Below are 13613 nucleotides of genomic sequence, written 5' to 3'. Positions count from 1 at the left end.
TTTCCAGTATCCTGTTAAGTTGGTGTAGTACATCTTTGCCCGGAAAAGTTAAAGAGTTCAGATTTGGGCCCGGGGACTACATAATATTTTATTCTGTCAAGAATTTTCGAAGCAAGTTAGACTTTGCTGTAGTGAGAAAGATTTAATCTGGAGTTACAACTGGTTATTACATTCCGCTGTATCCACCTCGGTAGCTGAGCCGTCAGCTGCCATGTGGGTGAGCCGGGTTTGAGTCCCGGTACTCCCAAGCAGTTTTCCTTGGTGATAGGAATTCTGCGGGATGCACACAGCCTCTTGATGTCAACTGAGGAGATACTTGAAAGAGAAGTAGCGGCTCCACGGTCCGGGAGAACGATGTGCTGATCACGTGCGTGAGACCGAGGGGTAGGGGATGATACGACGGCCGGTCGAAATCCCTTGGGCTTTCACTGCCTGGATGAGGAGCTTATTACGTTCTGCTGACCGTTGTCACCGAGGTGTTCGATTTGTGTAATTCCCTAGAGATCTAATTATGAATACTTAGTGATAGGTCTATGTATTTTGAATATAAACTGAAGAGCTAAAGAAACTGGTACACCTGCCTAATATCGAGTAGAGCCCCAGCGATCACCCAGAATTGCCACAGCACGACGTGGCATGGACTCAACTAATGTCTGAAGTAGTGCTGGAGGGATTTAACACCATAAATCCTGCAGGGCTGTCCACAAATCCGTAAGAGTATCAGGGAGTGGAGATCTCTTCTGAACAGCACGTTCAAAGGCATCCCAGATATGCTCAATAATGTTCCCGTCAGGAGGGCTTGGTGGCCAGCGGAAGTGTTTAAACTCCAAAGAGTGTTCTTGGAGCCACTCTGTAGCAATTCTCAACTTGTGGGGTGTCGCATTGTCCTGCAGGAATTGCGCAAGTCCGTCAGAATGCGCAATGGACATGAATGGATGCAGGTGATCAGAGAAGATGCTTAGGTACGTGTCACCTGTCAGAGTCGGATATAGACTTATCAGGGGTCCCATATCGATGATGTTTCGTTCAATGGTTCGCACGCTGACACTTGTTGATGGCTCAGCATCGAAATCTGGAGCAATTTGCCGAATGCTTGCATTTCTGTCTCGTTAAACGATTCTCTTCAATCGTCGCCGGTCCAGTTCTTGCAGGAAAAAGTTCGCAGCTATGTCGGTGATTTGATGTTTTACCGGACTCCTGATATTCACGTTGCTCAGACTATAACACCACTTTCAAACTCGCTTAAATCTTGATAACCTACCATTGTAACAGCAGTAACCGATCTAACAGATACTTTTTGTCTTATATACGAAGAGTCGCTGCCGACGGCAGCGCCATATTCTGCCTGTTTAAATGACTCTGTGTTCAAACACGCAAGCCTATACCAGTTTCTTTGGAGTTTCAGTGTACATTGATTACTATTTTTCGTATGGCAAGCCTAGCATAATCTTAGATAAGACTGTGATTTTCTAAGAGTGTTCTTGGCATGGAAAAGTGCTATCAGGACGAATATCAGAGTACGTTTATGAACATCGCCAAACTGTTCTAAGCGTTTTAACAATCATATTGCAGTCATATATTCGTTCTGGAGTTTGTTGATAATGATGAAGATACATAAAAAAGAACTACAGAAGCCACGAAGCAAAGGTGTGAAAGAAAAGTGAATTGTTTTTGTACATAATGTCCTTTTAAATCTTACAAATAAGGATGCATTACTCTGCTGGTTCTATTTTCTATATATGTACTCAGATGGTTTTACATAACCTGAGGCACATTAACAATCAAAATAATCATAACCGGTAAACGATCCATTTCTAATGCTCATTGGACATAGTTTCTTGATTAACTGATGAACTACAGCAATGAGCCACTTTTAGGTACTTTATTTCGCAGTGGTACCTTCTACGATTTCGTTCAACTGCAGCTAATGAAATCCCGAATTGCGTCATGAGAAAATTTAGTACAAAAAGTGGTATGGCCTTGTATTTCTTCTACTGACTGACTCTAATGTTGCGGTTCGCAGACAGCACTCTCATGGATGTAACAGTAATTATTTCTTTTGCGCTCCTGGCGTTTCTGTGCTTAATTGCGAGACGTCCAGTGAAACAGGTTTACTTCGATAGTAAGTCATGAATCTTATACCTAGATACTAACAATGATTTCCTTGGTGAAGTTTGGTATTCCTAATCCACATCTAATGCGAGTAGATTTCTAACAGATGGCACTGCTTAAGCAGGCAATTTCCTTGCGAGAATGAGAGACGTAAAGTAATGCGCGAGTGTTTGCAGACCCCCTGGTGGACCAGTGGCTGCTGATGGACTCCCCGGTGCCGCTGCTGCTCATCCTGGGCTTCTATCTCTACTTCGTGCTGAAGCTGGGGCCCGCGCTCATGGCCCACCGCAAGCCCTTCGAGCTGCAGAAAGTGCTCATCTTCTACAACGCCTACCAGGTCGTGTTCAGCGTGTGGCTATGCCTAATGGTAAGTAGTGTGCTAACTTTCGCTTGTCCTACCCACGTGCCACTCTAAGACTTAAGGAAATTCTTTACCATAAGGGTCCCTTCAAGGTTTCCTTTTTTTTCTTTTTCATTACATCAAGCTCTGTCTCTGAACTTTTCACCATTGTAGCAACAACACAACAGGTCTTTCCTCTTTGAAAGTATAGCTATAATTATACTGAAAGAGGCCAAAGGGACACATCTCTCCTTATCTGATGTACGAAGTGCCACAGTTGTTTTGGCTTAGCGAGAACAATGAACATTTCGTCATGGAAACAGAAAGATAGCATCTACCGGTTCGTCATGTTCTTGGTTCCACTAACATACACTCTAACTTGTGGATGTGTCAGCCATAATACGAGCTGAAGCTTGACATTTATATTACGTTTTCGTATATCTAGCACATAGGTATTACGAAATTGAAAACTGTTTTTTATTTAATACTATATACATAATAGGATGCATCTCAGCATAGCTAAAATCTACTTTTACAATGATACCGAAAAGATAGAACGATAGACTTGATGTCGAGTACTCTAAAAGTTATCTTCAAAATCATTCACAATCTAATATACGAAAAAAATTAATAATATGGGTGAAAATCAGTTTGGATTTCGTAACGATATGGTTTCCAGAGAAGCCCGATTTGCAGTGAAAATTTTGATACAAAAACGCCTAAGTATGGATCAGGATGAAGTGCTGGAGTTCACTGATTACGAAAACGATTTTTGCAAGTGAGAGATGATAAACTGGTGATTCTATTAGAAGAAACTGAAATCTGCCCGTGATATATTAGAATAATTAAAAACATGTACTGGCAACAGACAGCTATTATCAACTGCGACGGTGAGACATCAGCTGAACGCAATGAGTAAGACAACCCTATGTTCTGTCTCCACTCTTATTTAACTATTATTCGGGGAAAATATACGAGCAAGCTATATAAAACATAGAAATAGAAATGAAAGTCAGTGGAAAAGTGATTAGTAAAATACACTGTGCTGATGACGCACTAGTAACGAAAAACGCTTAACACAGCTAAAGACAGCATTTGAAAAAAGAATTGTAGCGCGAACGACGATTTTTAACTCAAAAAGGAATTTAGTAAAACCAAATACATGATTATTAGCAAAACTTCAACAATCTTCTCAGGTGTTGCTATTTACACCATACCAATTGAAGGAGTACCAAAACACACTCTGATGGCAAAAAATAAAAATAAAAAGATCGCAACACCAAAAGGCGTTGTGCAACATAAAAGTTGGTAGGCATGTTTCTACATCTGAAAGATGATTTATATTAAAATTTCGTGCCAGTCACATAAGACGCTAGCCGATTTCACTTTCTTCCAACAGGATCATTATGAGGATGCAAATCATTTTTGCTCTGAATACACGCTGTAACGACCATGAATGTTAGTTACCTTTCAGACTGGACGTGTTGAGCTTATGCTGGTCAAGAATGCCTTTAAGGCGACAAAGACATTATCAACATCTTACTGAGTAAGGGCTACGAGAAGCTGTATGTTCCTGCTACAATAGTGCAAAAAGCCTTGACAGGAATGTACCCACTGAACATGATTGTTGGTAATGGTGGTCACGAGAATGTACAGTCGCAAGAAGACGGATTCCGGCCGAAATACTAAATGTCTTATTCCAAAGCTATTTCACAGAGGAAGACTGCACTGTAGTTCCTTCTCTAGATTGTCGCACAGATGACAGAATGGTAGATATCGACATAGACGACAGAGGGATAGAGAAACAATTAAAATCGCTCAAAAGAGGAAAGGACGCTGGACCTGATGGGATACCAGTTCGATTTTACACAGAGTACGCGAAGGAACTTGCCCCCCTTCTTGCAGCGGTGTACTGTAGGTCTCTAGAAGAGCGAAGCGTTCCAAAGGATTGGAAAAGGGCACAGGTCATTCCCGTTTTCAAGAAGGGACGTCGAACAGATATGCAGAACTATAGACCTTTATCTCTAACGTCGATCAGTTGTAGAATTTTAGAACACGTATTATGTTCGAGTATAATGACTTTTCTGGAGACTAGAAATCTACTCGGTAGGAATCAGCATGGGTTTCGAAAAAGACGGTCGTGTGAAACCCAGCTCGCGCTATTCGTCCACGAGACTCAGAGGGCCATAGACACGGGTTCACGGGTAGATGCAGTGTTTCTTGACTTCCGCAAGGCGTTTGACACAGTTCCCCACAGTCGTTTAATGAACAAAGTAAGAGCATACGGACTATCAGACCAATTGTGTGATTGGATTGAGGAGTTCCTAGATAACAGAACGCAGCATGTCATTCTCAATGGAGAGAAGTCTTCCGAAGTAAGAGTGATTTCAGGTGTGCCGCAGGGGAGTGTCATAGGACCGTTGCTATTCACAATATATATAAATGACCTGGTGGATGACATCGGAAGTTCACTGAGGCGTTTTCCATATGAAGCTGTTGTGTATCGAGAGTTTGCAACAATGAAACATTGTACTGAAATGCACGAGGATCTGCAGCGAATTGACGCAAGGTGCAGGGAATGGCAATTGAATCTCAATGTAGACAAGTGTAATGTGCTGCGAATACATAGAAAGATAGATCCCTTATCATTTAGCTGCAAAATAGCAGGTCAGCAACTGGAAGCAGTTAATTCCATAAATTATCTGGGAGTACGCATTAGGAGTGATTTAAAATGGAATGATCATATAAAGTTGATCGTCGGTAAAGCAGATGCCAGACTGAGATTCATTGGAAGAATCCTAAAGAAATGCAATCCGAAAACAAAGGAAGTAGGTTACAGTATGCTTGTTCGCCCACTGCTTGAATACTGCTCAGCAGTGTGGGATCCGTACCAGATAGTGTTGATAGAAGAGTTAGAGAAGATCCAACGGAGAGCAGCGCGCTTCGTCACAGGATCATTTAGTAATTGCGAAAGCGTTACGGAGATGATAGATAAACTCCAGTGGAAGACTCTGCAGGAGAGACGCTCAGTAGCTAGGTACGGGCTTTTGTTAAAGTTTCGAGAACATACCTTCACCGAAGAGTCAAGCAGTATATTGCTCCCTCCTACGTATATCTCGCGAAGAGACCATGAGGATAAAATCAGAGAGATTAGAGCCCACACAGAAGCATACCGACAATCCTTCTTTCCACGAACAATACGAGACTGGAATGGAAGGGAGAACCGATAGAGGTACTCAGGGTACCCTCCGCCACACACCGTCAGGTGGCTTGCGGAGTATGGATGTAGATGTAGATGTAGATGTAGACCACGTGGCGCTACCGAGTGGGAAGACCATAGTGTTCGGCGTATGGATCTAGTGCATCGCACTGCATCAGCGGTATCAATTTGAGCAGCAGTTGGTACCACAGTGACACAATGAATGTTACAAATCAGTTACTTCAAGGACAACTCCGAGCAAGACGCCCTATAGCATGCATTCCACTGATCCCAAATCACCGCCATTTGTGACTTGTCAAGCGAAACCTAGGGCAGGGTGGAAGTCTGTTGTGTTTTCTAAAGAAAGCTGGTTCCCCCTCGGTGACAGTGATGACCATGTATTGATTAGAAGTAGGCGTGTTGAGGGCCTGCAACCAGCATGCCTGCGTGCTAGACGCCCAGGACCTACACTGGAGTTATCGTCTGGGATGCGTTTTCATATGACAGGAGGAGCACACTCGTGGTTCTCTCACGTACCCTGACTGCAAATTTGTACGTCAATCTGGTGGTGCGACATGTTGTGGTGACATTCATGAATAGCATTCCAAGGCCTGTTTTCCAGCAGGATAACACTCGCTCACATACCACTGTTGTAACCGTACATGCTCTACGGAGTGTCGACGTGTTGCCTCGGCCTGCTCGATCACCAGATCTGTCTCCAATCGCTCACAAGCGGGACATCATCGGACGACAACTCCAGCGTCATCCACACACACCATTAACTGTCCCTATTGACCGACCAAATGCAATAAACATGGAACTCCATCCCACAAACTGACATCCAGCACCTGTACAACACAATACACAAGCTTTGCATGCATACAACGGTTATTAATGTACCACCACTCCATATTTTCAATAGCTTATCTGGTTCTTACATTAACGTGTAGTCTGGCAAATTTAATCAATTAAATTTGCTACCTAGACAAACGTACTCCGGAAATTTCACTACTCTACATTAATTATTTCTTGGTGCTGAGACTTTTTGCCGTCAGTATTTTGATTAATGATACCCTCGATCAGATCCAGGAAATCAATATCAAAATTGTATAAGTTAGAGCTGCCTTTTTGAAGATGAGAATGTTTTTTACCAAAACTTGCAGTTAAAACTCTAAATTATTAAATGTTACGTAATCCCCGTACTCTTACACGGAATGGAATCATGAAGACTAAATAAGGCAACAAGGATGAAGATTAAGTTATCAGAAATGTGGCTATATCTACAAGTGTTTAAAATATCCTGGACACAAAGAATTACTGGTGAAGAAGTTCTAAGGAGAATCGATAAGAGTAAGAAACTAAGGAACACAATCAAAACAAGAAAACTACAATAATTTGACCATATCACGAGGAGAAAGGTGCACTATTCTGAGATTCATAATGGAAGGAAAAACTGCAGGGAAAGGGTCAGTAGGTAGAAGACGAACATCGTGACTGCAGAATCTGAGAGAGTGTTTCGGGTGGCCTCCCCTATAAATGTTTAGATAGTTAAAGTCAAAGAAAAAATATTTGCCATAATGACTAACAACCTCCGAAAAGAGGTAGTTCCAGCAGTAGTTATTAAACGATATAACATCAACGGTAGGCATGCAACAGCATTCTGAAACGCCACGCATAAAAACGGGATTTACCTGGAGCTCACACCTCAGGTTTTGTTTACCTTACTAGGTAGGGTTAAGTGTTTTGGATAGCGTCTGAGCTAGCACCCAACAGGAGGATCGTCCTAATCTATTCTGTAATACATGGTCAAAGTATAAATATTACGCACTTCCTCCTGCTTAGGGAAATGAAGATAACTGGTTGGTTCTTTTTGCATTAGATGTTTCTACGGTATGCCTTAAGTAGCTACGGAGGCACCGTTTAGTTCATAGGCGGTTCCTGAGAAAACCCCGAAAAAATGGTTTTTCACCATTTTTACGCGATCAGCATCGGATATCTAAATAACTAACGGCATAAAATTGCTCAAATTATTAACGGTATATTCTCTAGGGATTTACCTAGAAGTTCCATGGTCCTGTTTTCAGAAATCTTTACCTGTTATCGAGAAACACCTCAAAAACATGGTCTCTGGGTACCAAAACCGACCCGTAGATTCCAAGACGGCTATGGATGGCAAATGGCTGAAATTTTTGCTATATATTTCTAATATAACTATCTCAAAGACCTCGAAAATTTTCTTGATATCCTTATCCGTTTCCGAGATACAGAGTTAGAAAATTATCCTACTTGTACACGTAATATCGGTATGAGGGGGGAACGTGATTTATAAAGTGACGTATCACAGAGAAATATACGGTAAGGTGCCTTCATCATCATCAGAATGGTTTGGGAACCCCATTTTGTGGTACTGAAGCACATGAAAAACTTTGTTGCACATAAAATTCGATCTGAGGTATAAAATTAATTCTGCGTTTTTTGTTTCACCTAAGTAAATTACCAACATTTTACTGACCAATAAAATTCTTTTCGTATGAGTGATATATCATGCCGTAGCAGGAAAAAGAAAGGAACCAGCGGAAAAATGCTCCTATCAGAGCACAAAAAAGGCGAATATATACCTGTGTAAAAGACTGCCTGAAAAGTGGGATTCCTGTTGCCTCATTCTGCCTTCCTCAGCACATTTAAAAATTTTCTTAGAGATTCTGGCATGCGAACACATTCGAGTTTTTATGCTGTGAGTGAAGGAGACAGTGGCAGTGGGAAAGAGACGGGAAAGTAATAAATACTGGAAGATAGTAGACAGCCATTGTGGTATAGAAAGAGCGACGGAGAAAATGGTAGTGTGGGAGAAAGAGAGGAGCACAGTGGCAGTGGAACAGTGACAGGGCAATACCAGGAAAAGAGTTAAGGAGACCGTGCCAGAGACAGAGGGATAAATAGAAGGTGAAAGTGGAAGTGACAATCAGAGACACAGTCTGTGACAGTTAGAACGAGAAAGGAGATAATAGCTGTAATGCAAAGCAAAAGGGAGACAGTAACAGTGATAGGAAACAGTAGGAGTGGGACAGAACGAAGGAGACTGTGGCTGTGAGACCGGTGACATGACAGAGATACACAAAGAGATAATGACAGTGATTTGGGCGGAGAGACTGAGTGAGAATGGGCAAGTGGGAGTGGATAGGTATGGGCATGTAGAGCGATGGATTAATGTGTGTGAGGCAGTTATAGATAGGGGAGCTTGAGGGAGTGAGAGGTGAGTTGCATGTTAAAAAGAACACGAATATGTTCGCACGACAAAATATTTGGGAAAATTTTCCAAAATGCTCAGGAAAGTAGAATGAGGCAGATGGTACCCCAGTTCTCAGTTTGTCATTTAAACAGAAGCATATTTGCTTCTATCGGAGCATTTTTCCGCTGCGTTATGTACAAAACTAGTTTATTTTTGCGGAAGTAGCCCGTTCATGAAAAGCAGAGTGTAGGAAGGAGAGCTACAGAAACTGCATGCTTGTCACTTCGCCTAATTGTACTAAGAGGGATGTTTGAGGACAATCGTTCCTTCGCATGCTCAGAATTATTATAAAATGGTCCAGGCTCAAGATCTGACGTATGAAACTTCTCTGGATGAAAATGTGAGGTACACGTGATGCTGGCTGTCTATTGCCAGACGACATGGAATACAGTCAATATCTTCACTTTTAATTGATTGAACGGTTTGTGAATAATCTAACTGTGAGTCCATGTGGCCAAGAAGAAGTCTGACTGGAAATATTGTAGTTAAAGGAAAGCACATTGGCCAGATGCTGCCTTAAGTAGTATACAACATTATTCCACATCTGACAAAGCTATTAAACGCATATCTTTGCAGGAATGGGTATCCAAAGTTCGGAAGATATCGAATATCATTATACCAAAAACAGGGAGAATACAAAGACCTAAGAAAAATATAATACTGCAGGCCGATTTCCTCTAAATAAAATACAGGAAAAGCTCTTATGCAGCCATATGAGTAATCCCTGACAGCTTGTTGCCATGAGTCCCCTGCAGAACGATTTCAAGATAGTGTCAGCGCTTTGGTTGGTTGGTTGATTCGTGTAATGGAAGCAAACAGCGAGGTCGTCGGTCCCATAGGATTAATGAAGCGATTTGGGGAAATCACTGAAAACCTAAATCAGGATGTCCCGACGCCGGTCTGAACCGTCGTCCTCACGAATGAGAGTTCAGTGTGCTAAACACTGCGCCTCCTCCCTCGGTGTCAGCGCTTTAGATGACAATTACATGATAACGATTGATATAGCAAGAGCGTTCGATAAAACAGTACAACAACTAAAATGTAAATTGCATGTAACCAGGTAATTCTTATCAGTTCCACTGCGCTGATGACGATGTTGATGTTGATGTTTGGTTTGTGGGGCGCTCAACTGCGCAGTCATCAGTGCCCGTACCAAGTCCCAATTTTTACACAGTCCAAATTTTCCACAGTCCAGTCTAGTCACTGTCACGAATGACAACGATGAATTGATGAGGACAACACAAACACCCATTCCCCGGGTAGAGAAAATCTCCAACCCGGCTAGCAGTCGGACCCGGGACCCCGTGATCCAGAGGCAGCAACGCTAACCACTAGACCACGAGCTGCGGAGTGCGCGGATGACGAATGTCACGAATGTTACATATTAGAAGAATGAAATTATATAACAAAGGCATTATTGAATGCTTAAGTCAGACAAGTTCAATACTTACTTCAGTAAATTTGCAGGTAGTTGCGATTCTAATTTCTCCCTGTTCAGTAATCAAGTAATCTTTACATAACCAATGAAAAATTTGGCAAAGAAAATGAATCACGAAGGTGAGGCCTGTATGCAAGAGAGAATAAAAATCAAAAGGGCTATATTCGCTGGCCCACAGATTCTAGAGCTTTTCGGAGACAAGGAATTCGATAAAATTATACATGACGATGATAAATCTGTCTGGGAAAGTTTTAAAAATGTTTCTTTCTATCTCTTACGAAATACGAGCATAAAGTTATAAGACGCATGTGGTTGAACTGTTGTCATTTTCCGAAAAGCTTGGCTGTAAGATGTCTCTGAAAATAGACTTCCTTGATGCCCACTCTCACTTCTGGCCTGAAATTTGCAGAACAGTTCCTGATGAACATGGTGAGCGATTCAGTCACGACGCTGTAGTCGTGGAGAAGAAGTATTCAGGCAAGTGTCTTCAAGCTGGTTTCGCCGAGCGCCAAGTCAAGCAGGCACACGCAGCCGATTTACCGATAATTCAAAAATCCTTGAAAATGAAAGATAAAAACACTGTTAATGGTAAAAGTGTTTGCAGTACTGATTATTATGTTATTTTCTTTATTCTTCATAAATTAATGGATTTTTGTTTGTGTATTTTTGATAATTTACATAAGAAACTTCCCAAACCAATGAAAATTCTTCGCTTTCTGTTGATTGTGTGTAACAGTTTTGTGAGTTAGTGTTAATCGAATTTTATCAGTTCAAGTATAATATATGTATAGTATTGTTAACTGAATCAAGCCAGGAGGTGAAGGAAATGTACCAGAAAAAGGACAACCGTGCCCGGAGGGTTGGGCTAAAGGTGAATCAAGACAAAACAGAGTTCATGCAGTTAGGAAGAAGACAAGTGCAGGATGAATTTCTTGAGATAGAAGGCATAAGGTTCAAGAGAGTTCACCAGTTAAAAAACTCAGGATCTTGGTTTTGCAGTGACAACTACGGAGGAATGAACATCAAGGAAAGAATAGCTGTGGGAATGAAATGCACGTATTCCCTCAATGAGACGCCCAGCTCAGTGTCAATATCAGCGAACATTAAGATGAGAATCAATGACATAGAGATATCCACACCAGCCATGTGCGCTTCAGAACCCTGTAGCATTACCAATTGAGAAAATGAAAAAAATTTAATATTAGAAAGTAGAGTAGTGAGAAAGATATGGGGCCCGGTCTCACATAGAGGAGAATGGAAAAGAAGGAAGGGCTACAAAATCTACGTCTTGATGCAGCAACCAACAACCTACAGAAGCTGCAGAGCAGAAGAATCCAGTGGGTGGAAATAAAAAGGCATGCTTTGAGATAGAATAGCAAGTAATCGGGGACGGGTAGAAACAGGGAGAGAGCCTACCAGGCACTTCCTTATGTAAGAGAAATAGCAAGGCTATCGTACTTCTCGCGGACCAAGAAAGAAATAAATATATTACTTACCGGGACTTGGTACATATCCCCCCTATATGCCAAAAATACGTCAATGCATCACAGACACCTGGGAATGTTCACCAATCGACACCCCCGGACTACATCGTCTGAGAGTGTTTTAATAGACAGGATGTTACAGGTCAGGACAGGGACATCTCTGATAATTAAACAGACTATAGTATAGTAAGGAATGACGAGATGTAGCACAAGCTGAACATGTTTACAGTCAAAAACTGGGTTACGATCCGCTAGCCTAGCAGATCCAGAAGCTGATCAAAACAAGTCACGAGACGCACCAAGGCAAAATACCCAACCACAACGTCCTTCCGGAAGCAACGCGGAGATGAGCTTTGATAATGACCAGGAAGGGTTTCCTGAAGCCCTAACAGCTACCTCACTCCCAAACTCTACACACCGTCAGACGTGGCAGCGCAGTCCATGTAAACGATTTTTGCTTCATACACTCCTGGAAATGGAAAAAAGAACACATTGACACCGGTGTGTCAGACCCACCATACTTGCTCCGGACACTGCGAGAGGGCTGTACAAGCAATGATCACACGCACGGCACAGCGGACACACCAGGAACCGCGGTGTTAGCCGTCGAATGGCGCTAGCTGCGCAGCATTTGTGCACCGCCGCCGTCAGTGTCAGCCAGTTTGCCGTGGCATACGGAGCTCCATCGCAGTCTTTAACACTGGTAGCATGCCGCGACAGCGTGGACGTGAACCGTATTGTGCAGTTGACGGACTTTGAGCGAGGGCGTATAGTGGGCATGCGGGAAGCCGGGTGGACGTACCGCCGAATTGCTCAACACGTGGGGCGTGAGGTCTCCACAGTACATCGATGTTGTCGCCAGTGGTCGGCGGAAGGTGCACGTGCCCGTCGACCGGGGACCGGACCGCAGCGACGCACGGATGCACGCCAAGACCGTAGGATCCTACGCAGTGCCGTAGGGGACCGCACCGCCACTTCCCAGCAAATTAGGGACACTGTTGCTCCTGGGGTATCGGCGAGGACCATTCGCAACCGTCTCCATGAAGCTGGGCTACGGTCCCGCACACCGTTAGGCCGTCTTCCGCTCACGCCCCAACATCGTGCAGCCCGCCTCCAGTGGTGTCGCGACAGGCGTGAATGGAGGGACGAATGGAGACGTGTCGTCTTCAGCGATGAGAGTCGCTTCTGCGTTGGTGCCAATGATGGTCGTATGCGTGTTTGGCGCCGTGCAGATGAGCGCCACAATCAGGACTGCATACGACCGAGGCACACAGGGCCAACACCCGGCATCATGGTGTGGGGAGCGATCTGCTACACTGGCCGTACACCTCTGGTGATCGTCGAGAGGACACTGAATAGTGCACGGTACATCCAAACCGTCATCGAACCCATCGTTCTACCATTCCTAGACCGGCAAGGGAACTTGCTGTTCCAACAGGACAATGCACGTCCGCATGTATCCCGTGCCACCCAACGTGCTCTAGAAGGTGTAAGTCAACTACCCTGGCCAGCAAGATCTCCAGATCTGTCCCCCATTGAGCATGTTTGGGACTGGATGAAGCGTCGTCTCACGCGGTCTGCACGTCCAGCACGAACGCTGGTCCAACTGAGGCGCCAGGTGGAAATGGCATGGCAAACCGTTCCACAGGACTACATCCAGCAACACTACGATCGTCTCCATGGGAGAATAGCAGCCTGCATTGCTGCGAAAGGTGGCTATACACTGTACTAGTGCCGACATTGTGCATGCT

The 13613-nt window shown here is 43.5% G+C and overlaps 1 protein-coding gene across 2 annotated transcripts in view; it reads left to right on the top strand.

Annotated features, from left to right (window-relative positions):
- The window catches only part of LOC126299257 (elongation of very long chain fatty acids protein 7), a 115404-nt gene that overhangs the window by 59653 nt on the left and 42138 nt on the right, over positions 1–13613 (top strand). For both annotated transcript variants that reach the window (XM_049991053.1, XM_049991052.1), the window contains exon 3: positions 2289–2479. In XM_049991053.1, coding sequence (XP_049847010.1) covers positions 2289–2479 — 191 coding nt within the window. The remainder of the gene's footprint in view (positions 1–2288; positions 2480–13613) is intronic.

The sequence above is a fragment of the Schistocerca gregaria genome, chromosome X, assembly GCF_023897955.1.
Source record: "Schistocerca gregaria isolate iqSchGreg1 chromosome X, iqSchGreg1.2, whole genome shotgun sequence".
NCBI lineage: Eukaryota > Metazoa > Arthropoda > Insecta > Orthoptera > Acrididae > Schistocerca > Schistocerca gregaria.
The sequence above is the reverse complement of the archived record's forward strand: the minus strand, read 5'-3'. Positions and strand labels throughout refer to the sequence as shown.